The sequence below is a fragment of the Cadophora gregata genome, assembly GCF_030347475.1.
Source record: "Cadophora gregata isolate MNR1 chromosome Unknown scaffold_4, whole genome shotgun sequence".
NCBI classification, from domain to species: domain Eukaryota; kingdom Fungi; phylum Ascomycota; class Leotiomycetes; order Helotiales; family Ploettnerulaceae; genus Cadophora; species Cadophora gregata.
Window position 1 is genome coordinate 2509711 of NW_026695927.1, and position 23051 is coordinate 2532761.

General features: G+C 48.5%; 8 protein-coding genes across 11 annotated transcripts; 3 read left to right on the forward strand and 5 right to left on the reverse strand.

Moving 5' to 3' along the window:
- Window positions 1-75: 75 nt before the first annotated feature.
- ONS95_010552 (uncharacterized protein) lies at window positions 76-3142 on the reverse strand. 2 transcript variants are annotated; one of them, XM_058504158.1, is made up of 4 exons: window positions 2865-3142; window positions 2265-2738; window positions 628-2215; window positions 76-520 (listed from the first exon to the last, which is right to left on the reverse strand). In XM_058504158.1, the coding sequence occupies exons 2-4, from the start codon at window positions 2692-2694 to the stop codon at window positions 418-420; spliced, it is 2121 nt and encodes a 706-aa protein (XP_058360871.1). In that variant the 5' UTR covers window positions 2695-2738; window positions 2865-3142; the 3' UTR covers window positions 76-417. The 2 variants fall into 2 exon arrangements, with proteins under 2 accessions (XP_058360871.1, XP_058360872.1); XM_058504159.1 differs by having other exon boundaries at window positions 394-520; window positions 628-2738.
- A 106-nt stretch (window positions 3143-3248) lies between these two features.
- On the reverse strand, window positions 3249-7132 carry ONS95_010553 (uncharacterized protein). 2 transcript variants are annotated; one of them, XM_058504160.1, is made up of 6 exons: window positions 6747-7132; window positions 5931-6032; window positions 5441-5764; window positions 5275-5334; window positions 4639-5216; window positions 3249-4525 (listed from the first exon to the last, which is right to left on the reverse strand). In XM_058504160.1, the coding sequence occupies exons 1-6, from the start codon at window positions 6897-6899 to the stop codon at window positions 4477-4479; spliced, it is 1266 nt and encodes a 421-aa protein (XP_058360873.1). In that variant the 5' UTR covers window positions 6900-7132; the 3' UTR covers window positions 3249-4476. The 2 variants fall into 2 exon arrangements, with proteins under 2 accessions (XP_058360873.1, XP_058360874.1); XM_058504161.1 differs by having other exon boundaries at window positions 6129-7132.
- Window positions 7133-7755: 623 nt separating this feature from the next.
- ONS95_010554 (uncharacterized protein) lies at window positions 7756-8787 on the forward strand (the record flags this gene model as incomplete). Its single annotated transcript, XM_058504162.1, has 3 exons — window positions 7756-7933; window positions 7993-8244; window positions 8315-8787. 3 exons carry the CDS (start codon window positions 7756-7758, stop codon window positions 8785-8787), a joined length of 903 nt encoding a protein of 300 aa, XP_058360875.1.
- A 582-nt stretch (window positions 8788-9369) lies between these two features.
- Window positions 9370-10182, reverse strand: ONS95_010555 (uncharacterized protein; the record flags this gene model as incomplete). Its single annotated transcript, XM_058504163.1, has 1 exon — window positions 9370-10182. One exon carries the CDS (start codon window positions 10180-10182, stop codon window positions 9370-9372), a length of 813 nt encoding a protein of 270 aa, XP_058360876.1.
- Window positions 10183-11008: 826 nt separating this feature from the next.
- On the forward strand, window positions 11009-12357 carry HPD4 (4-hydroxyphenylpyruvate dioxygenase; the record flags this gene model as incomplete). The annotated part of the gene is made up of 2 exons (XM_058504164.1): window positions 11009-11137; window positions 11221-12357. 2 exons carry the CDS (start codon window positions 11009-11011, stop codon window positions 12355-12357), a joined length of 1266 nt encoding a protein of 421 aa, XP_058360877.1.
- Window positions 12358-15028: 2671 nt separating this feature from the next.
- YHM2 (Mitochondrial DNA replication protein yhm2) lies at window positions 15029-16231 on the reverse strand (the record flags this gene model as incomplete). The annotated part of the gene is made up of 4 exons (XM_058504165.1): window positions 15029-15083; window positions 15206-15878; window positions 15960-16081; window positions 16149-16231. The coding sequence occupies 4 exons, from the start codon at window positions 16229-16231 to the stop codon at window positions 15029-15031; spliced, it is 933 nt and encodes a 310-aa protein (XP_058360878.1).
- A 1006-nt stretch (window positions 16232-17237) lies between these two features.
- Window positions 17238-19095, reverse strand: CIT1 (citrate (Si)-synthase). Its single transcript, XM_058504166.1, has 4 exons — window positions 18935-19095; window positions 18816-18880; window positions 18565-18758; window positions 17238-18513 (listed from the first exon to the last, which is right to left on the reverse strand). The coding sequence occupies exons 1-4, from the start codon at window positions 19052-19054 to the stop codon at window positions 17759-17761; spliced, it is 1134 nt and encodes a 377-aa protein (XP_058360879.1). The 5' UTR covers window positions 19055-19095; the 3' UTR covers window positions 17238-17758.
- A 275-nt stretch (window positions 19096-19370) lies between these two features.
- Window positions 19371-22966, forward strand: ONS95_010559 (uncharacterized protein). Of its 2 annotated transcripts, XM_058504167.1 has the most exons (6): window positions 19371-20008; window positions 20079-20324; window positions 20456-20549; window positions 20623-21567; window positions 21624-21657; window positions 21708-22966. In XM_058504167.1, the coding sequence occupies exons 1-6, from the start codon at window positions 19889-19891 to the stop codon at window positions 21964-21966; spliced, it is 1698 nt and encodes a 565-aa protein (XP_058360880.1). In that variant the 5' UTR covers window positions 19371-19888; the 3' UTR covers window positions 21967-22966. The 2 variants fall into 2 exon arrangements, with proteins under 2 accessions (XP_058360880.1, XP_058360881.1); XM_058504168.1 differs by having other exon boundaries at window positions 20079-21567; window positions 21708-21876; window positions 21935-22966.
- Window positions 22967-23051: the final 85 nt, after the last annotated feature.

Below are 23051 nucleotides of genomic sequence, written 5' to 3' on the forward strand. Positions count from 1 at the left end.
TGCAGAGGGACGTTAGAACGAAATTTGCAGGGGGAATAAGGTGTATTGGTTTTTAAGCGCCTTTTATTTAGCTAGGTCCCACAGAGAGAGAGATGTGATTCTTTCATTCTTTCGTTCGTTCTTGCTGTCCTTGTTACAATTTACACAACATTTCTACCTCCGTCGCAGCACCCACGTATCTCCCTGCCAGGATGAGTCGCAATAGCGAGAATGAATCAATTGTTATATCATGTCAAGTCAAGTCAAGTCATGCCACTTTCTCTTTCCCTCCCTACCTAGTACACATTTTGCGTACTCTCGTACTCTCGATCTCTCCCCTTCTCATGCATCAAAAAGTCACATGTTCGAAGCGGGATACAAGCCAATTCGCATATCAGAACATATTTTTCTATTTGTTTTCTCCTTATCTTATCTTATCTACAACTTGGCTCTGGGCGTCTCCTCAGCCAGAGCTTCCTCGTACATGGAGTCGATTTGTGGGCGGAACTTCTTGGCTGATTGTGGGCGTTTGAGCTTTAATCTGTTGGAGTAACTCATCAGTCAATGTTTCTCAAATTCTCTGTTTTAAATAAGGAGGACAAGGGTAAGTGGGCAGGAGGGAGGGAGGGAGGCAGGATTTCAACTTACGTCGGAGTCAACAACTCATTCTCAATGGTAAACGGCTCAATCTCCAAATGCACAGCCCGCACCTTCTCATAGCTATTAAACTTATTCTTCTTCCCAATCTTATCCAGCTCCTTCACCACCGCCTTGCGAACCTTGTTATCCTTCGCCGCAGCCTTAATCGCATCCAGATCATCCGGCTTGATAGTCTTCTTCAAAATAGCACTAGCGAACGGCGCAAACGCCACGGGGTCAACACCGAATACAGCAACGAGGAACGCTTGCGTCGAGTCGCCGTGCACGAACGCTTGCGCGAGGATGTTGGTGTTGGCGAGGTAGACGTTCTCGATTCGTTCGGGGGATACGTACTCGCCCTGCGCGAGCTTGAGGACGTTCTTCACCCGGTCCACGATCTTGACTCGGCCCATGGAATCGATCTCCGCGATATCGCCTGTGCGGAACCAGCCGTCGTCGATGATGGCCTTGGCAGTCTCCTCGGGATTGCGGTAGTATTCCCTGAATCGGGCGTTGCCTCGCAGAAGGAGCTCTCCGCGGGGATTGGGAGAGTCGGTTACCATGTACTCCATGTCTGGCACGGATTGTAGACAGATTTCCATTCCGACACCGACGGCGCCGCAATTTCCCGCGGAAAAATCTCCTTCCAGTTGGGCGAGGCCGACTGCGTAGGATTCAGTTAGGCCGTAACCTTGGATGAAGTCGTTGCCGAATGCTGCGCGGAGGAACTGATGAAGCGAGGGGTCGATTGGAGCAGATCCAGTGACCATACCGCGGCAGCGCTGGAAACCGAAGACGCTGGCTACCTTTGGAGTGAAGACTCGGTCCCAGAACATATGCTTGTTCGTTGCCTGTCCTGGAGGGAGTTTCATGGAGGCGAGCTTGGTGTTGATGACATGGCGGCCCATCGCACCCTTGAGACCTGGTGCCTCGAGAGTTGCGGCTCGTAGAGCAGCACCAAATCTGTTGTACAGACGTGGAACGGAGTTGAAGCCTGTGGGACGGAGAATCTTCATGTCGTCTACTAGACCAAGAATGTCACCACGGAAATATCCAATGGCGCAGCCGGCGGAGAGGGCGCCATGTTCTGCAACTCGCTGGTAGATGTGTGCTAGAGGTAGGTAAGAGATCAACACATCCCAGTTTTGCGTATCGCTGGTGACTCGAGCAATTGCAGTTGCTGCCGTGGCATTTGCATGTGTGAGAACTACTCCCTTAGGGTTTCCTGTTGTTCCAGATGTGTAGTTGATGGTAATAATATCGTCTGGCCGGGGTGGCTTCATTGGCAGACCAGAAGCAGCTCCCAGAGCCTCAACATCCTTGATATAGTGGATTGAGATTCCTGAATCTGCTGCAAGAGAATTCAAGATGGCGGCTTTTGAGTTCCCTGGCTGTTCTCCTGCATCTAGGGGGTCCAAACAGATAATGAGCTTCAGAGTTGGTATCCGGGGAGCAAGCTTCAATAGCGTTGGGATATGTGGGAGCGTTGTAATAACACACTTGAGTGTTGCGTGGTTGATGATATATTCGGTTGTTTCTGGACCAAGAGTCTCGTAGATAGAAACCGTAAAAAGCGATTGAGACATACATCCCAAATCTGCCATTGTTAGCCCAGAAACATTATTCCTAGCGGAATGTCTGCTCACCAGAAACCTGCCATTCGGGGCGATTCTGACACCAAAGCCCAACACCATACTTCTCCTCCGTAACGCCCGCCTTCTTATGCAGCTCAACGACACCAGCGCCGAAGTTTTTCCTCCGCTCCGCCAGCTCAGAGTAAGTAATCCACTCGAACTTGTTGGCGTGCGTCTTCGTTACAGGATCATATGGCCGGCTCCCCAAACATCTAGCATTCGGGCGCTTCTTGACCGTGGACTCGAAGACGTCGTGCGCGGTGAGGGCCTGCGGATCTAGGGACTCGAGCAGAGGCCTGTCGACGAATCGCCAATGCCGGTAGACTGCTGTGCGGTTCTCCTTCTCGCTCCCGGGGATCGGTAGGGAGTATGGTGTTCCTGGAGGTGGGGGGACGCGGAGGGCCTTGATGAGGGCTTCGTCTTGCAATGCTGCTGGAGCCATGATTGCTTGCGAGTGTGGAATGAGAGGGAACCAAATCTATCTGTCTGTCTCTTGCAAATGTCAGTTTCAGTTGAGGAGAGAGAGGCCGAGAGGAAAAAGTAGGTATCCAAGAAATGGGAAATGAAGCTGACATTTTGCAGCTTCAAGCAGCGACGATTGGGGATCCGCACCTGAGACTTGGAGCCTGACTCGGTATCTTTCTAAAACAAGCAGCAAATCCCTCTTTAAAATTTTCTTTCTTTTACCAGAAACTCAGATCGTAGTCACAGAGCAATGGAAAAGCGAAATAAAGCGAGGAAGCTGAGAGAGAAATGAGAGAGAGAAGTGAGGAGCATGTGCGTTTGAGAAAGAAGGGTCACTCGGCCATGCAAGCTTGGTTGGGGTTGTCGATGGATCGATGGATTGGATGGATGCGGATGCGGGCTCCTCTCAGCCCAGCTGCCCCAGGCCGAGGCAGGCTTGCAGGTTCACACGCCTCGCGCTCATACGGCCGCCGCCGTGGATCTGACTAAGGTGGACACCGCAACCTTGGCGCCGTCGCATTCCAGATTGCGGAGCTGCCGAGAGGGATGGGAAAGCTGCTCCGGGTCTAAGACGCAACACTTACTCTTTGCAGTATCTCAAGTCCGCGTTTCTAACTTCACAGAATACAAAATAATGTTCATCTTGAGTTTTGAGATCATAAGTATTACTACAGTATGTATCATCATCCTCTACCTACCATTGAACCTAGGTAAAATAAAAATAAAAAGATTGTCCCGCACGCAGTCTCGTCCTCCCGCCTTCACATGTCAATAATAACGGAACATTCCCATCCTGACGTCCCCTGATTTGATTTGATTTGCCCTGCCCTTCGCCTCGAGTCTTTCGCCGGGAGGGAGGGACGCTCGACTCGCTCGACTCGACTCGCTAGAGCCTTCATCATGCACCGGCGACTACTCACTCCAAACAGCAATTGGTGCCAAGCGCGTCACATGTCCGCTTTTCCAAGCATCGTCGTCGGTCTTGACTTCTAAATGGAGAACACATGTGGGTTGGGTTGGCGACGATGGAATAACGCGGGGAAGGACTGGATGGGGGAGGATAAGGGGTTGATTGGTAGCCTCGGTTTGAATTTGTGTCTTTCGGGTGTTGTTGATTGGGCGTGGCGTTCCCCAGATTTGAGATTTCATCTGGATGTTGATATTGTCTGTCTGATGCTTGGCTTCCATTCTCGTTAAGACTCTGAGGCTATCTTGATTTTGATATCGAGGATGATGCTTGAAGTCGACGGATCAGGACAATTATGCTCTCTCTTAATGTACAGAATTTGCATTCCATGGCTTGCTCTTAGTACAATGCTCAAAACATGCTGCAAATCGCCCTGTATATCTTCAAAGACATTAGACAAAGTACATACTCATACAACTAACTTCTGCGGTGGCCTGATAACACAAATTACTTGCCCGCCTCATCTTCTCAACCAAAATAATTTTATACAGGTGAAGTGTAAACAGCAGCCAACGCCTTTGCCTCAACCATGCCCCCATCGCTAACCCTGGTACCCGTTCTCCCTCTCTCCGGAACAAACACTACTTACATGAGCCTGACCGTACAGTAATCGGGACAGAACGATGCTAAGTAGCAAATAGGAAAAATTGTGCTGAATTTGTCTAATTTTCAAGTATGATTGATCCAGCTGATGAACAACATGTTTGTTGTAGAAGAATTGGCGTAATAGGTTGGTGCAGAGTTGGTGATTGGGAAGGTCGATGGTTGAAACATCGTAAAAGTGTTGTGGTATTACATGGGAAGCCAGCCTATTTCTTCCAGCGGCCATCGTATCCAAAGTCTGTTGATGCATTAGCCAGTCATTTCACGTGTTCCCAACCAGAAGCAGGCAGTGTGTTGGCAGCTTCCCCAAAAGTAGCGCATCATGGCAAATTGAAGAAAGCCGTATCTTACCGATGCTCTTCATCCAACAAATTCCAAATCTTCGAAATAATATGCGTACTCCACCCCTGCATCCACCAATGTGAATCCAGCCTCTTTAGCACCACACAAAAGTACGAGAAAATCGTCAAACTCTCCTGCGTATGCTCCCTCAACAACTGTAGAAACTCCTCCGTCACTTCAAAGATCCAAATAAACACATCACCCGTCTCATACCCCGGCGGTCCAGGCCTATCATAGAACGCGAACGATTTCCGCAGGGTCTCAATGGCTGCGAGATAGATGTGCTTGTTACGCTCGTCGGTACTGTTCTGCGCTATGAGACCGCTGAGCTCGACGAGGGGGTCGTCTTGTTGTGATTTCTCGGCGAGATATTGCGTGCGGAGGGCGGACTGGCGAGTGCCTGAGATGAACATGGGGCCGAGTAGGCCTTGTCGGAGGGATTCCTCGTAGCTGTTGACTATGAAACTGGTGCCTTTGACGAGGAATAGCCAGTCTGCCATTCCGTTGTCTCCTACTAGGAGGAGATCGCCTGGTTTGCGGGGACTGGCTAGGGTGAAGAAGATGGTGAGGGCGGAGAAGGTGTAGACCTGGAATAGTTGAGTGGTTAGGATTTGAAGCGAAGGAGAAAGTTGAAGATATACTCACACCAGTGCAATTCTCTTCTGTAACACTCGCTAAAACTTCGGTCGCTACACGTAGACCTGTCTGATATGCGTATTAGCACTGATATGCTTGCATGCCTCACGAGCTAATCCTCAGACACAACAACCCAGGATCAGGACATTCCGCAACAGACGGGGTAAATACTAACCTGATGCTGAATCATAGCTTGCGCGATGTAGAATTCTCTCTTATCAGGTTTATAATGAGCCATATGTAAAGCCGACAGAGCCAAAATCCCACGCATGGCATAATCATACGCGAATCCTACTTGAGGGACGTTAATCCTCCACGCAATTTTCATTGCGGGATCGGTGTGTATGGTGAAAGCAGTTGAAGTGACATAGTTGTGAAGTAGTTCCAAGTCCAAAAGATTTAGACCACTGGATGGTCCTCTCCCTGGACTTCCGCCGAGGGCATCGTAATGCGTGAGGCTGCCGCCGTGAGGACTCGTATGGGAAGATTGTGCACCGTTCTATGATAGATTAATGAGAAACTTGAATATTTCTGTGGTCTTCAAAGAGGAACAGCAAGTATATGTGTTTCTAATTATGTGAGTTCCTAGGCACACATATTACCGTGTACATGTCATACAGCACCCTCCATCAAGTATGTATCGAGGTTATTGAAAAGATACTTACATGAGGAAGTCCATTTCCTCCGCCAAAATTCTGGGACGCCAAAAAGTCGCATTGGACCGAGTGTTTGATGCAATTATTACATGACGGCTTTTGTTCGTCACACTAGATACGGGTGAGTGATCAGCTGTGGCTTCGCAACGAGATTAAGCAGCGAGCAAAATGAATGCAGTCCATTTGAAAAGACAAGAAAACGTGTACCCCAATAAGCATTTTGGAGAAATGAAGAAGTTGACAAGACAAAAAAGACAAATTCTGATGGCAGCGGCTTTGAAGACTTGAGGCTGTAGCCAAAATTCGTGTAGACGTGGTAAAGTAAAAGAGTGTAAGATGATTGGACTCCAAGCTAATACCCGGAAGCAGACAAGAGATTAAATCTTATCTAGGCTCTCGTAATGCGGGGATTGAGTTCGGATAATAGCGAGATGTGGATGCACAACCCAGTCTGCGTCTGGCATCCTTGACAAAGTCTCCTTCTGACGCAGGCACAACACCTTGGTCAAATGAGAACTCCCATCTTCCAAAAGCTTGCCAGAGTATGACAAGGTCCGCATTTCTCGAGTCCGAATCCCGAGCTCAGCTCATACTATTCAGCCGTAGAACGAGCAACCGCCATGTCCAACCTCATTACCCAGCTACAACCAGGAGGCGAGAATGTAAACATGCAACTGCATTTGTGTGCAACGTGCTGGCATATGATGATCACGTGTAATTATGGTCATGATCTGGTCCTTGCCGAAGATATCCGGCAGATCCATCGACCCCAGGGAAGCAGCAACAAACAAATAAAAATGCGGGATAGGCGCGGGTGGAACACACCTTTATTTTCCTCTGTTTGCATGTCCTGCATCCAGTCCTCGTTTTGCGATGAGTTTTCCGAGCCGACATTTTCAGCGCAGCAGCATTGCTTGATGTGGGTGGTGAGGGCTCCATGATGGATGTGTGCTGTAATGCGGTGCGTTGCGGTTCCATTACTCTCGTTTCTCTCTAAGGTGCGTGACGAGCGGCTGTCAGCGTGCGAGCATCTGAATGATGATCGATCGGTCCCGGCCCAAGAAAACGAGCAGTATATACGACCGTCCGACAGCACGCCGCGTCAGAGGCTGAGGCTGGAGTGGCCGAGCAGGACCAAAAAAATGACGGGCAGGGCTGAAATGGTGAATAACGTCAATGAGTGAGTGAGTGAGTGAGTGAGTGAGTGAGTGTATTCTTGGAGTTGAAGATGCGAACATTTTGCGGAGAAGTACGAGAAATGCGAACGAGCCCTCTCACTTTCGAATACGGGCTCGGATCCGGCAGCAACAGGTCCGACGAGGGCTGCCAAATGGGCACTGGCCAGCCATAGCCGACTGTTTCAGGAGAAAGCTTTATGGCAGATGAGCATCGCTGAAGGGAAAGGGGCCAATCAACAACAGGCGTCTTTTGCGAGGGCGTACGAGGGACCGAGAAGTTACGACGTACGAAGCAATACGGACATTTACGGCGGAAAAATGGACAATAAAATTTCAATTACTACTGACAGATAGTACACGAAGTCGTTTTTTAGGTTCATCCTTGTGAATTGCTTGTTTTTATGGCATTTCTTATCCATGGAGGGATCCACTTCTATCCCGCCTAGAATGTATATAGGTACAGGTTCCCATAAAGTCACCTTTCTTGCAAGTGATCTTGGTTTTACGCATCCCTTTCATCAACATCAAGCAGCACTGCCCAGGCACCTTGCTTTCTTGTCTGTGACTTCTGTTTGTCTAAGCCTTGCTTGGGTGGCTGTTCGATTACGTCTCCTGGTCACAATACTCAACGAAGCTTCCTTGATAGCATAATCAACATGCTTTCAGCTCGGGATCTACTTATTGGCGAGAAGTATATGCTGTTCCAGTATGAGCCTAAGAAAGTCCCAGCCATCATCTTCATCGTCCTTTTCGGCATCTCGTCAATCCTCCATGTGTTCCAGTTGATCAAAAAGCGAACATGGTATTTCGTACCTTTCGTTATCGGTGGGATACGTGAGTCACTTCTGCACGATATCGTTTCTCGACACCAAGCTGATATTCTGTATGAATAGTTGAGGCGATTGGTTATATTGGGAGATTAATAAGTGCTGGACAAGAATATGGGGAATGGACCACGGGACCCTACATCATGCAGACTTTGTCCATCCTCCTCGCACCAGCCTTCTTCGCAGCTTCAATCTATATGATCCTCGGCCGACTTATCGTCCTTGTTGACGGAGAGAGTCACTCACCTATCCGCGTCAAGTGGCTCACCAAGATCTTTGTTGGAGGAGATGTTCTTTCTTTCCTCGCTCAATCAGCTGGTAAGTACAGTTCACTTACTATCTACACGTACCATACCACTCGACTTAATATGAAGTAACACAACGACAGGTGGTGGAATGCTCGGCAAAGCAAAGAAACAATCAGACGTCAACCTCGGCGAGAACATCATCATCGCCGGCCTCGCCATCCAAGTCCTCTTCTTCGGGCTCTTCGTCATCGTCTCCGCCATCTTCCACTTCCGCATCCGCGCCATGCCCAGCATGCGCTCCAAACAAATGCCTATCCCCTGGGAGAGCTACCTCTTTATCCTGTACATCGCCAGCACACTCATCCTTGTCCGCTCGGTCTTCCGTATCGCCGAGTATGTCATGGGCTCGGATGGTGTGCTGTTGAAGCATGAGTACTTCTTGTATATCTTCGATGCGACATTGATGGCACTGGTTATGATTTTATTTAACTTGAGACATCCGGGGAGTATTATTAATGAGGATAATATGAGGATGGCGCATATGCGGGATCCGGAGTCGGGGGAGAGTGCTCATGAGATGACGAGGGAGACTATGAGGATGCATCATAAGTAGGCCTGGGAAAGGAAGGAAGACTGGTTATCGGGAGCTCTGTGCAGATTTACCGGCCCTGCGATGGCGGAAAGGGCTTCATGGGACGCGGGTTTGGAAATGTGCTCACAAATTGAGCATACTCTTAAACATGGAGTAAGGGCGTCTGGATACACTTGATTTGACAACTTACAGGTAATAAATCTTTAATTTATTAGGTGGATTCATGGACAGAAATTTGAAGTGATAGCCTGCATAGCTCTGGAATTAAGAATGTTTCTCTCATTGTCCAAAAAGGTTGCGGGAGTTTCCTGGCACTCTAAGCTTTTATCATGTCGTTTGAACTTAAGCACGAACTTTCACATTGTGTCAATCTCAATGTCATCTGGTAAGTATAACTTTCTATGTCCCTTTTGTAGGTCGACCATTCACTTACAATATCAGCCTCATAAGGCTCCTTCAATTCTCCAATGTCTTCCTTGGCCCCATTTCTCCTCACCATCTTCATAAGCCCAGTCAATCATTTGCCAACACCAAACCCTTCCCATTCCCAAACACCAAACCAAATACCAAACCAAAATGCCCCCATAAATCTCTCCAACCCCTCTACTTCCCCCCAGCATACTCCTTCCTCATCGCCTCCTTCACCATCTCCCCACACAACTTGGCCGTCGGATTCGCCGCCACCGCCAACGCCTTCGCAATCTCATTCCCAAACCTCCCACCAACCATAAAATCCCTCGACGCATTCTCCTCCCACTCCACCGCCTTCCAGTCCTTCTCCCTCCTTCCCTCTTCAATCCTCAGCTCCGCTCCATTGACAGCGAGTGCTTTTGCTGTAAGGTGGTACAGGGCGCCGCGCTGGGTGTACGCTTGCGAAAGAGTTTTGGCGGTTTGGGGTGAGAGTGGTGAGAAGGGGGTGCGTGGTGTGAGGAGGGTGATGGCTGTGCTGAGGTCGGTGAGGATGGTTGTTGAGGCGGAGAGGAGTGTGGGTTGTGAGGGTGAAGGGACAAGAATATTTTCTTGTGGAGAAGGGGATGTGGGATTTGAGACGAGGAGGCTGTCGCCGTATATCCTTCTCAGAGCTTGGGCTCGGTTGTTCCTCGCGCTGGCGTAGTTGGGATACTCTTCTATGAGATCGTCTAACCGTTTGACACATTCTAAATATTGTGATAATGGCGATTCAGAGTCTGGTGATTCGGGTTTCAGACCGGCTATCTGAAGTTCGATCTGTTGGATCGAGGAGATGATGGAGCGCTCGATTTGGCTGACTTTCAGGTATGTGGATTGATCTGTGATATTGGGATCTTTTGGAAGGGTATCGTCGATTAGGAGAGGTGCTGAAGGTCCAGATTCGGGATCTTTGATTTTCTCAAGAATTGAGAGGTCATGTTGGGTGAGCGAGGCCATTGTTGTCATCGTTGAGTGGGACAATAAGATGAGTTGACGGTGACAACTGATTCTGTCTTCTAACAAGACTTGGCAATAACCGAGAGTGTTGACTTCAAACACTTATAGATGAGATGTCTTCAAACCATTCAACGAGAAAAGAAAGTCAAATAAATGATCGTTCTTGCGCTGAAAAGTGGCGAATTAAATAAGCCAAAGCCGGACAAGAAGGATCAGGCAAACTACGGATCTTGTAAAGGAATTTGAGTGAACACTCGGCTTACAATTATCTACAAACAGTCAGAAACCAAGTCACGTTCCATTCATTGCACTGCGATTTCCAGGCCAAAAAATCCGGGCAAAGTGAAACTACCTACTCTTTGTATGGCAAGAGTTTCCCCACAACAATCAGCTTCATTCCGCTGCGATGGCCGACTCCAGCCGCGCTCAGCCGAGCGCTCATGCAACCACATCCTTCATTCCGTCAACACAAGCAAACCCAGAAGTTAAACTCACCAATAGGATACACGACGTTCAGACGTCCGATGCAATCATGGGCTTCTCTGGTCTGCTCTCAAACGGCTTTCGAGTCAAATAAACGGCAGCTTCCTAGTTAGTCGGGAGGCGGAACGCTGTGGTAAGTAGTGCTTAGGCCCGGATACCTAGGGAATTGTGAGGTAAGAAGGTCTGGATTGACAATCAAACTTTGGGAATCTTCTTTGTTATATATCCATTCTATTCCCCTCAGATTGTGAAAAGAAGGAAGTAAGACATTTCTTCAAGTCGAGAAATATCCCTCCAAGATCATTCCTGCGTTTCTGTCTCGTCTTGTGAACTCACATCGTCTATCAACACTATGGCTCCCTCAAGGCTGTCACCGGAACCGTCCGTCTTGACTCCCACCTCTCTCACTTTCCCAACAGCACAAAATACTTCAGGTGCTGTAGATGGTACGCCGAATTTCCACGGGTACGATCATATCACTGTAAGTATCTATCAGCTTTAGTCATTCAACATGTCTTTTCATGCTTTCGCATCTAATTCAAGCTCACTTACTAACTTGTACAGTGGTATGTGGGTAACGCAAAGCAAGCTGCTTCCTTCTACACCACACGTCTCGGATTCTACACGATAGCATACAAAGGTCTCGAAACTGGAAGTCGATACATTGCCTCTCACGTCGTAGCAAACGGCAATATCAGATTCGTCCTCACATCACCCATCAAATCATATTCCTGCCTCGATGGAGATGAGCCAATATCATCCGAGGAGAGAAGCTTGCTGAAGGAGATATACGCACATCTCGAGAAGCATGGTGATGCAGTAAAGGACGTTGCTTTCGAGGTCGACAATGTAGCAGCAGTATACAATCAAGCCGTGGAACAAGATGCTGTCTCCGTCCAAGCACCAAGGAAGGTCTCAGATGAGAACGGTTCCGTCACAACAGCCATCATCCGCACATACGGCGACACAACACACACTCTAATCTCTCGAGACTCATACAGCGGCGTCTTCCTCCCCAGCTACAAGTCCATCCCCTCCTCCAAGCTCGACCCACTACAACGCCTCCTCCCCTCCGTCCAACTCGAAGCCATCGACCACTGCGTCGGCAACCAAGACTGGGGCGCCATGGAAGCCGCCTGCGACTACTACGAGCGCTGCCTCTCCTTCCACCGCTTCTGGTCCGTCGACGACAGCCAGATTTCCACCGAGTTCTCAGCCCTCAACTCCATCGTCATGGCATCCCCCAACAACGTCGTCAAGATGCCCATCAACGAGCCCGCACCTGGCAAGAAGAAGTCCCAGATCGAGGAGTACGTTGATTTCTATGGTGGCGCTGGCGTGCAACACATTGCGTTGAGGACGAACGATATTATTTCTGCTGTGAGCAACATGCGAGCTCGTGGCGTGGAGTTCATCAATGTTCCTGAAACGTACTACACTACTATGCGCATGAGATTGAAGAGCGATAAGCGGAACTGGAAGTTGCAAGAGGACTTTGATACCATTCAGAGACTGAACATCCTGATAGATTTCGACGAGGGCGGATATCTCCTGCAATTGTTCACGAAGCCCTTGATGGATCGTCCGACGGTGTTTATTGAGATTATTCAGAGGAATGAGTTTGATGGGTTCGGAGCTGGTAATTTCAAGAGTTTGTTTGAGGCTATTGAGCGGGAGCAGGCGGAGAGGGGAAATTTGTGAGGGGTGCTCAGTTCTCGCTTAGTTTGCATTGGGAGAGGGGCTCGGTTGAATTGGAAATGTTTGGTTGAGAGCGACTTCGAGAAGATTGAATCTGAAATTGAACAGCATAGCGTCGGTGGAGTACTCATATATTTGTACTCCCAAGCGGAAGATTATCGTACATTGTCCATGACTAATGATTTGGAATTATACACTTAAGAACTTCTTCAAATCGAAAGTGATTGTTGTTCAGCACTTAAAAATAAACTTGAGTTTGTAAGAGTAACACGGGTCTCACATCTGATGAAAAGTTCCAAACTGGCTATTCACTTCATGCTCTTGGGAAGGAACCGAGGCTTCGACTTTCGGAACACTACTTAATCCCTCAGCCTCCAATATCGGTCACCCGAGCAATCCTAAGTCTAAGGATCCCTAGGCCCAAGGGAGGCTCTCCAGCTATTCCGATATATAAAGCAAGCATGGAATCCCGCACAGAGGTTGGAATTCCCCTACAACTTCTGCTGCGGTGCAGAATGTCATCTTGCTATCAAGGAGTTGAGTCATGAAGCATGGTGTCTGTTGACCACGATTGTCGTTGTCGTTGTCGTTGCCAAATCACCGAAGTCTCAAATGCTATTTCGCTGTCATCTATCTGCATTGAATTTGTGACGAGGTACACTACATCAAAGTGATAGGGCCAAAATGATAATTTGAAGAGTATGAACGTAGCATATCTTTTGAGACTCGGCAGAAAGAAAGTGCGTCTTAAACCCTCTCTGAGAGGACTTCCAGGGGATCAGCCCAACATGAATATCCGTTTCGGCTGCTTGTGGTGAGTTGTCCGACCAGATCTCGACTGCAAAGATCTTTTCATAGACGAGAGACGCTTGGCTTCACCTTCACTTACATCTTCGTGATTTGATAAATGACTATTGTAGCTGTTGGTGGTGGTGAGTATTGGCCCCCAAAAGTCAATAATCGAAGGGAAAAGTAATATTCACCTCAGTGGCTCCAACTTCACTTCTCTCGAGAATTTGCTGGCTGTATGTTGATAAGGATATAAAAGAGTGGTATGGACGTATGGACTTGGCTATCAACGAAGCAATTTTAGGCATCAAGTTATTCAATGTCTGTGTGCAGACTCCAGAGCTGGAGAGAGTCTTGCTGTGACGGCGCAGCGACTCTAAACATATTCCGACTGGTCAGAGTACCAAGATGGAAAAGGTTTCGATAAGTTACCTATACAGTACTGGAGATCTCGAGGCACTTCCCTCCGCCGTGAGACGCGAGCAATGTCAATTAGCCGAGTGCTGTCATGTCCTCATTCCACAGTATTCAATCTCGCTTCATCAAGGGAGCTTAGACAAACAAGAGAAACCGACTCCATATTCGGGCAGAATCTAGATCTCCGAAGCTGAATCAAACAGAGTACTCTCCAGAGAAATCTCAAATGGCTTACCACTCGGACTTGCCTCCCTGCACTGCATCCCGTGCCTTTTCCCAAAGAATGAAGTGTGCCTGTCAATCTAGAAAGCGCTTTTATAGTTGACCTTCGTGTTTTACAACACCTCAATAAGCTAGAATATTGAATCTATTCCAAAAAAACCAAAGTTGGTTCACTTTCCTCTTCAATTCTCAGGAAAGAACACAGTGAATCTCCTCCTTCCCCCAACTTCTGAAATCCCCATCCTCCAAGAATAGTTCATCCCAAAAGTGAAAAAAAGTTGCATAAAACGCTCCACAAACAGGTTTCATTCTTTCAAAGTATAAATCCCTGCAACCTCTTCGCCGATAAATTCGAATCCATTCTAGGGTAAAAGGCCTACACCATCCTGTCCATGTCTTCATAGTCTCCGCTTACTCTTTCTGGGATTATCGTCTTCAAGTACAAGTTAGAGATCTAGTGCTGCAGTTAGTTCCAGGTATTCATTATCTGGAAAATACCCAAGCGTGGATGTTGCAATGCCATGCCTTGCCAAACAAGAAATACTGCTGTCAAAGCTCAGGCCGCTGTCACGTACCAACACAAGTTACCACATAGTCTGCTTTTCCGTGCCTTGAATGAAGGAAAGACGGAGGGAATCTGAAGATGGGATGGCAGCTTGGAGGAATGATCGCTTGATAATGAAGGGGTGTCTGGATGGACGAGAAAGGGGCATGAGGTGACTCTGCTTCCGCTCCATTGTTTTATTCCTATAGTATTTCTAGACATAGTTAGTAAGAAGTGCAAATGGGAACAGAGGGTTTTATACCGTCTAGATTTCCTCCTTACTGTGCCTTGCAGACGTGGGACCAAATGAAGAGGATGAAGACTGGTGAATAGTGACATGACTGTATTTCGTTATTCACTCAAGCCTTGCTGATGTAATGGAAAGTAGACAAGTACACTTTTTACCATGTATCAGACCAAACAGAGTACATGGCATGAAAGTCCAGATGTGGTGGCCGAAGAATTACAACTGTTTGCATTTGCATCGCTGCATCCTACAACAACTCGCAGCTTCTCTCCGTAGCAAAGAGAGCTTTCTAAAAATAGGAATAACAGAAAATGGAACAAGTTCTATCTGCTCTCAATAGTACCGTGCATGACCCATGTCTACCAAAAGAAGTTATTCATGCCTTGAGTGCCAAAACCTGAAAAAGACTTTCCCGAGACAATAGTCATATATGTTATGATCCCAATGAACGCCGTCTAATGCTTAGCCGTGACCTTCTCGCCGGTGAGTTGTTCGACGTAAGTCTTTGCCCTGTTTGGAGAATCCGTCAGTAAATGGACCCATAATAAATCCCCATTACCGCTCTCTCCCATGGGGTCGATTCCCCAGACAATGGGGAATCCAGAAATTGGGGGATGGAAAGGGATACTTACATGTCACCCATAGCAACCATGCAGATTGTCTGCCAAACGCCTAATCCAATACGTGGAACAACGCCACGATACAATCCCTTAAGCCCATTATTCTGGTAAATATACCTCGCCGTGTTTCCCACCGTCATCTTTGCAGGGCGGTTAGGGTCAACGGTCTTGCTCTGCATCTCGACTCGGATGACCTCGATAGGTTGATTCCAAGCACTAAGACCACCACCCAGTCCAGACGCCAAGATCTTCTCCCAGGCGCTGAGCTTGCCTCCCTCCTTCTTGCCAGTCACGCTGCGGATTCCCTGCTCTGCGAGACGGGAGAGACCAAAACGGGAACCCCAGTTGGTCATCTGGCGGATGGCAACTGCGTTGACTCCCTTGTTGATGCCCTTGATACCCTCCTTGCGGTAGATATCCATGAAGGTGGCAAAGGTTCCTGGGGGCTTGACACCCGCAGCAGCAAGCTTCGTCTTGGTGATCTCCACTGTCTTCATGCAGGTGCAGAATCCCATTGTAGCGTATGCCTGTGCGACACCTCCCAAGATACCACCACTGATTCCAGCAGTGAAATCGCCGGCGCCAAAGCTACGGGCGTAGTATTCTCCCTCGGACGCGACAAACAGGAGGACTGCGCCCTTGGTGGAGGCTTCAATCCAGGCCCATGGGATGAGACCTTGGTAGACTGTTCGCAGATGAAAACCCAGTCAGTAATTGCTTCTGCAGACTCGAAAAGCTATGGATGAGGGAATTTCGGAGAACTTACAGCCAAGAACACCACCTCTACCCCAAATTCTGGTCAGAGCAGTAGCGAAGGTATCACCTCTGTTGGCTGCCATGGTGGTCTTGGTGACCTCCAGCGGCTGACCCAAAGTGGTGACCTCGAACCTGCGATCGCATTAGAATAGAGCTCTTTGATGGTCGATGATTGAGGAATTGATTATTAAAGACTTACATGTTGAGCCCAGCCCCAAGCAGCAGATTGCTGAACTTGACGGGCTTCTTCTCGAGCGGCTGGTTGCTGGCTGCGACTGACATCGTGGGTGTATATTGTTTGTGTAGGGGCCCTGACCAAGGGATGAGTTTGCTTCGTCGCGAGTTGTGAGTGAGTGTGCTTGTCGAGAGCGCAGGCGGAGTGACCCCGAGAGGTAACGGTTGGTCCCGAAGGTAGGTGGTACTCTAGGGTCTCAGCTCGGTTATTGGAGCTGTGTAATTCGGTGGCCGAAGACGAGTGATAAGGGCTTGCTTCTCCTGCCCTGTATGAGATCGGCCAAAAATTCTTGGATAGTATTCGGCGAGTTTTTTGAGTCTGGAATTTGTTTGAGGTCGTATTGAAGTGAGATTTGGTAGTAGGCAGCGTTCAGTGTGGTTGGCATTGGGCTCGCTCTTCAACGAGGCTTAGGGGATTGGCATTGGCATTGGCAGCACCATCCCAGAAGAGAGCATGGCGGGATGGCTGTTCTCTTGTTGAGTGGATCTGTTGGATCGCTTGGAATTCAACGCCTCGGATTCCCCAGCCAAAACTTTGTTTTGGATCCACGGGTTGTTCAGGGGCAGCATCTATTAGGAATTTTAGCAGATAGGTAAATTACCATGAATATCGTTGTGGCATTCATGGCGACAGAGGCGTATAATGATAATCATGGCGCTCCTTTTACTCTTAGATATTTATAGCTTGTTGGCAGTTTCTGTAATAGTGGATCACTCCTGGGTAATATGAAGGGCATGCGAGGGGAAGAACGACATGTCATGGAAGGTGATTTACTTTCTCGCGAAAACGTTGTTAAGTTACAGTTCAGCGCAGTTAAGGTTGCTGGCTTTCAACGCTCTGAATGGAATTTGTACATCGATGTAAGCGAATTTTGATATCAAGATCCAAAGTCAGGAGGCCAAAATTTGGACGAGACAGCGTCACAACAATTCCAACTTTCATTGGTATCACCTGAACTCGGACAATGGAATTAACAAGTATTAGGAGTTGCGAATAAAGTGGTATTAGTCAGGAACGGCTGCAAAAAAGCACAAGCACGCTGAAGTATAAAGTTACAGTGAAGTGCATTTAGCCCGGTCCCGTCTATAAATCCAATTTTTCGTACAATCTTACCCCAGGTCGCCAAATCAAATTCGCTCGATCATGACTTACAGCTTGGCTCCAACAATCTCGGCCCACTTCTCGGTTGAGAAAGACTTGGGGCGCTCGATAGGGGCACCAACTGCACGATCGATGATAAGTTGAGGAAGAACACCGATGGCTCTTGAGACACCGAAGAGAACAGTGTAGTAGTTGGCCTCGGTCAAGCCGTAGTATTGGAGAAGGACACCAGAGTGGGCATCGACGTTGGGGTAAGGGTTCTAAATGGTCGTTAGTCAACTTTTTGGATAGAGGCGTGAGCGCAAAACTTACCTTGGTCTTTCCGTGCTCAGTCAAAACGCCTGGAGCGATCTTGTAAACTTGAGAAACAAGTTTATACATGGGATCGGATGGAAGGTGCGACTTTTTAAAAAAATTAATATGGATCATAATGAAGTGGTTCGAGATGGGGACTGGTGGATCTCGGGGGTTTATCAATAACCTACCTCGGCAAATGTACGCTGAGCCATGTAGCGAGGATCAGTCTTGCGGAGAACAGCGTGTCCGTATCCGGGAACAACCTGTCCAGCCTTGAGAGTAGTCCAGAGGTAATCAGTGATGGCCTTGTCGCTAAGATCATCTCCGATGGCAGCCTTCATTTTGGTGAGCCAGTTCAGGACCTCCTGGTTGGCAAGACCGTGGAGTGGGCCAGCAAGACCGTTAAGACCAGCAGCAAGGGAGAGCATAGGAGAGCTGAGAGCACTGCCAACTAAGTGGGTAGTGTGGGCACTGACGTTACCACCCTCATGGTCAGTGTGGATGGTAAGGTACAATCTCATCAGCTCAACGAAGTCGTGGTTGTCTGCGAAACCGAGCTGGTTGGCGAAGTTGAAACTGTAATCCTTATCCTTCTGGACAGCAGCGACCTTTCCTCCCTTGAAGACGTTCTGGTAGATGCGAGCAGCAATGGTTGGGAGCTTGGCAATCAAATCCATAGAATCCTCGAAAGTGTGGCCCCAGTACTCGGTCTTCTTCATTCCCTTGGCGTATGCCTTGGAGAACGCAGATTCGTGCTCGAGAGCGTTAACTGCAATGGAGAATTGTGCCATTGGGTGAAGGGTGTTTGGGCATCGGTCGATGAGCTCCTCAACGAACTTTGGGACCTCGGCGCGCGCAGCCCAGTCGGCGGACAGATCGCGAACTTGTTGCTCGGATGGAACCTCACCGGTCAGAAGAAGCCAGAAAAGACCTTTGGATTGGATTAGCACAATTGCCCAGCTTAGAAGATATCACCTATTACCTTCTGGCAGAGGCTCCTTTCCACCGGGTGCCTTGGGGAGGAGTTCCTGGCATTCTGGGATTGTCTTTCCTCTGAATCGGATACCCTCCTCAGAATCGAGAACTGAACCTTCCCAGACCAGCGACTTGATTCCACGAGCACCACCGTAGACTTGGTCAAGAGTGACTTCGCCGACAACCTTGGATCCGTAGTCCCTGATAACCAGTTAATATGCCGATACTTGTCAATTCGCGCGTTCGTCCAATGCCTACTTTCGGAGCTTCTTGATCTGCTCAATCTTCTCTGGTAATTGCTCGGCGAATCGTTCCTTCAAAGTCTGCAAAATAGCTGTCAGTTTGGATATCGGTGCTTGGAGAACAGAACGTCATACCTGGGTTTTTGAGGAAGAGTAGCATCGCATGCCATTGAAGGCAGCGGTTCTAGCATTGAAAGCAGGAGCTGTGAGTGAAGACCGTAAGGCCGATTGACCAAGACGAAGTGCGGAAGCCATTGTGTGAGTGGTTGTGTGGAGAGAAGTGGGAGGAATGAGGTTTGGAGGTTTAATATGATGGAAGAAAGATTCTCGGCCGGCGAACAACAAGAAAAGAGCTTCCAGCGGCCCGCCCAACAACGCCGACCATCCGCATCCTAGCGAGAACAACCCTTGACGTATTTTCAACGGATCAAGTCGGGTCTCACAACAACAATTCAGATTGAAAGGGCGCCGAATAAGGGGCTAAAAAGAGTTCATTCGATGTTACAAGTTGTAGTAAAAATAACTATTCTTTAGAATTTGTATTCACAAAGGCTATCGTCGCATTGTCTACCTTATGAATGTCCTTCGGGCTCCATAAATCCTTGCCAATCAGAGCTGGTCTTGGCAGAGTCACGTGGAAGAACACTCTTCGAGACGCTAAGCAGTTTTAAGTTTTGGCAGGCGACAACATCTCCTCACCTTCGGGAACCAACCTCCAAGTTTCTTCTTCATCCGCAACATCGCGAGAAGAACTCACAAAGTACATCACAACTAATCCAGTATCTCCTCTGCAGTATCTGCTGCTACGTATACCGTCTGTCGACTTCTGGCAACCTAGACTGGAGCTGTGTTGGGGCGTTAGGCCTTTCCTTCTTCCTTTGCACTGTCGCACGTAGTCGCGGTAGAGATTCACTTTTTGCTTCACAGTAGCCTCGTCTAGTTCTTTGGTGGCTTGGGGAGAAATCAGAGCAGAGCATAAAAGTAGACGTTCGAGCTGTGCTCCCTCTTCCTCCCTCCACAACCAACGTCGACCATCTTCGTTCTGAACTGCACAGTCACACAGTGTCGCGTGTTTCTTAGTTCATCAACATGTCTTCCCCAGTAGCAGATCTGGAGGCAAGTTTGCAAGCTATGCTATCCTTGAAACCTCCTGGAGTATCTGGCACTCGAATAAACAGCATCACTGCGCTCTGCACTGCAAATGTTCAGGTAAGCTCCTACAGCCTTCGACCTTCGCATCTTTAAGAGACAGACTACTAACACTTGCCTCCCCCTACAGTCCGAATCTGTCCTCATTCAGAAGCTCTACACTCACTTTAAGAAAGCCCCCGGAACCCACAAACTTGGCGTGCTGTACGTTGTAGATTCCGTAGTCCGCAAGTGGACAGAGCAAGCCAAGAGCGCCGGACAACCTATAAACAGTTCTGCCCAGGATGGAACGTTCGCTGCTGGTGTGCATAGAGTAAAGGAACTTCTGCCTGTCCTCATGAACGACATAATCCTCTCTGCTCCCGATGATCAAAAGGTACGCACATATATTCGAGCTCAGTAGTTCTCAGGGTTTCGGACCCTCGTGAAATCGCCCACCATGTTCCATATCTACAGTGCATAGTCTATTTCAATATGAACCCCCACTTACTCTGCTTTTGTCTGTAGGAAAAAATTAGAAAGTTGCTTGATATTTGGGAGAAAGGTCAGACTTTCCCCTTGCAAATGATCACTTCCTTCAAGGAGAAGCTGAGTGCACAGAGTAAGACATCCTACCTTCTCCCACCTTTCAACCATACTATTCAGATTCCTAATCATAGCTTCCCTTTCTATAGATTCAACTACAACTCCGCCAGGCAGTCCACCAGCAGATCTCCAGAAATCACTCCTAGGTCAGCAAGCAGCACCAGCTACATCCGCTCCTGACACTTCTTCGATCTTGGCGGCTCTCTCGAATTTAGCACGCCAGAACCAAGCAGCTCCTCCTACGAGCTCCTTGCCACAACCTATGGGTAGTTTGTACAATGTATCAAATGCGCAGAATAATCCTGCCCAACAAGTTCCCGCTATGAATCAGCTCCCAATTCCACCGATGCCTATGCCTGTAAATGTGCCAGCCCCAGCGGCCACTTTTGCACCACAGACTCTGGGATCGAATAATGGTGTTCAGAACTATACCAATAATAATCCGTATGCGGGTGCTCCGCCAGTAATGCCGCCAGCTGCCCTCGATCCGGCTGTTCAGCAGCAATTGATATTGATTAAGGCTTTGTCAGACCAGGGCTTCTCGCCCGACAAGATTGCTGGTATCATTGCGGCCATGAGTAGTCAAGCACCTCCTCCTGTTCCAGGTGCGGGCGGAATTCTTCCACCACCGCCATTTGCGGCACAGAATCAAAATGCAATCGCTCATAATGGCTGGTCTGGCCAGCCTGATGAATCACGTGACCGTAATGGTTATGACAATGAGGCTGTGAGATCTCCCCAAGGTCGTTTTCATCGACGTTCCCGATCCCGCTCTCCAAAGCCGGAATGGAATACTCGTGACTCTCCGGCTTCCCGCCGTCGTGAAGAGCAGCAGTTCGGTTATGATAGAGGCTCTCCAGGCGGAAACCGAGGGAATGATGACCGTGGACGAGGTAGGGGTGGTCGTGGAAATGATTACCGTCAGAGAAGCCCTCCACGCCGTGGTCAAAGTCCAAGTCCTCCTGGATCAAGTAATGGTCCCCCGCAAAAATGGGTTGGGCACGATTCCACTATTCCAAGAGGCAGTATTAAAGGTATGCGTGCACCCAAACCCGTCAACTTGCAAGTCACTCTTACTAACCAATCACAGTGTTGAGCCGTACCCTCTTTGTTGGCGGAGTCACGTAAGTCTGAAATAAGAACTCACATATCAAACCTCACTAACTCTTCCTAGGTCGTCCGAGCAAGAGTTGAGAAATCTCTTCTCCCAATTCGGTCGAGTGCAAACGTGCATAGTCAACAAGGACAAGCGTCACGCGTTCGTCAAAATGATCAGTCGACAGGATGCCATTGCCGCTAAAGATGCAATGGAGAAAAATAGAGCTCCAGATTCTCAATTGCGGGTAAGTTCGGTGGATTTTGTCCAATTGTTAATTGCACAGTTTGCTGATTTTTTGATAGACGAGATGGGGTGTTGGATTTGGCCCACGTGAATGCAGCGATTACCAGACCGGTGTCAGCGTCATTCCAATCAGCAAACTCACTGACGCTGACCGAAAGTGGATGGTCAGTGCCGAGTATGGGGGTAGCGGTGGACAGCCCATGGAGTCTGGTATGGTAGTTGAGGAGCCTGACATTGAGATTGGTCAAGGAGTTTCTTCTAAGGCTATCAGCCGCCGCATGGGAACCGACCAAAGTGGTCACGGTGGTTCAAAGTTTAATCGCAGTCGTGATGACGACGATCACCCCCGCCAACGCCGTGGAGGAGACCGAGATGGTCGACACGACGACCGCAAGGAAAAATACTCCAACATCAGTGGACCTACTCCTATGCCTCCTGTTCCTGCTTTCGGCATGCCAGGCGGCTTTCCATTCCCAATGCCCACACTTGCTAACGGTATGCCGATGTTCCCTCCCGGATTTACCTTCCCTGGACAAACAGCTACGCAAACACCATCTCAGCCTCCTCCACCAGGACATCGTACTTGAAGTGCTGTTGTTCCGAAAGGCGGCTCCTCTACATAACGTTCCACCATGGCGGTCATATCGAGATACATCTTCTCAGGTCCAACACGCTATCTACGCCTGCCCCGAGAAATGAATCTTCGACCTTCTTCTTTTCAAACGCAACTGCATTGCTACGGTGTTATGGTGTTCTCGATACCTCTTTTACGGGTATCTCAAAACGGAAGCCCAGGTCCAGGGCGTGTTCATGGCATAATGGTTTGATCAAAGCATCTGCATATTGTCTATTTCATTTTCTACCTCACCATCCTCGAACATCTCTTTGTTCGAAGACCGCTTCTCTTTCCAAATGAACAGACAGAAGTGGATATTTTCCTCCAGTACCTTATAGTGCAGCGGGTTTGTTTTATACTCCACCTTTATGATTTCCAGCTATCTTGTATAGTTCGGGATCTCGCGCTGAGGTTGGACGGTTTGGACTAGGCTGGCATGTATGTAAAACTTGTGACTACCATCAATCAATTGCACTTTATAACATGATCGTTTCTCCTGTTAAGTTGCCCATCTGTGATGTGACCTGTAAACCTATATGTGATACGACTTATCTTTGTAA

What these genes read in the sequence shown, in the direction of transcription:
- CIT1 (XM_058504166.1), bottom strand. Translation starts at nt 19,054, where the DNA reads ATGGCTTCCGCACTTCGTCTTGGTCAATCGGCCTTACGGTCTTCACTC. An exon ending in ACTCTTCCTCAAAAACCCAG is followed by an intron (nt 18,881 to 18,934) that starts GTATGACGTTCT and finishes GCTATTTTGCAG; the next exon opens with ACTTTGAAGGAACGATTCGC. An exon ending in AAAGGAGCCTCTGCCAGAAG is followed by an intron (nt 18,514 to 18,564) that starts GTAATAGGTGAT and finishes TCCAATCCAAAG; the next exon opens with GTCTTTTCTGGCTTCTTCTG.
- ONS95_010553 (XM_058504160.1), bottom strand. Translation starts at nt 6,899, where the DNA reads ATGGAACCGCAACGCACCGCATTACAGCACACATCCATCATGGAGCCC. An exon ending in GCAAACAGAGGAAAATAAAG is followed by an intron (nt 6,033 to 6,746) that starts GTGTGTTCCACC and finishes ACCCGTATCTAG; the next exon opens with TGTGACGAACAAAAGCCGTC. An exon ending in AAGCTATGATTCAGCATCAG is followed by an intron (nt 5,335 to 5,440) that starts GTTAGTATTTAC and finishes TACGCATATCAG; the next exon opens with ACAGGTCTACGTGTAGCGAC.
- ONS95_010559 (XM_058504167.1), top strand. Translation starts at nt 19,889, where the DNA reads ATGTCTTCCCCAGTAGCAGATCTGGAGGCAAGTTTGCAAGCTATGCTA. An exon ending in TCTGCACTGCAAATGTTCAG is followed by an intron (nt 20,009 to 20,078) that starts GTAAGCTCCTAC and finishes CTCCCCCTACAG; the next exon opens with TCCGAATCTGTCCTCATTCA. An exon ending in GGAGAAGCTGAGTGCACAGA is followed by an intron (nt 20,550 to 20,622) that starts GTAAGACATCCT and finishes CCCTTTCTATAG; the next exon opens with ATTCAACTACAACTCCGCCA.
- ONS95_010552 (XM_058504158.1), bottom strand. Translation starts at nt 2,694, where the DNA reads ATGGCTCCAGCAGCATTGCAAGACGAAGCCCTCATCAAGGCCCTCCGC. An exon ending in CCCCGAATGGCAGGTTTCTG is followed by an intron (nt 2,216 to 2,264) that starts GTGAGCAGACAT and finishes TAACAATGGCAG; the next exon opens with ATTTGGGATGTATGTCTCAA. An exon ending in AATGAGTTGTTGACTCCGAC is followed by an intron (nt 521 to 627) that starts GTAAGTTGAAAT and finishes TTACTCCAACAG; the next exon opens with ATTAAAGCTCAAACGCCCAC.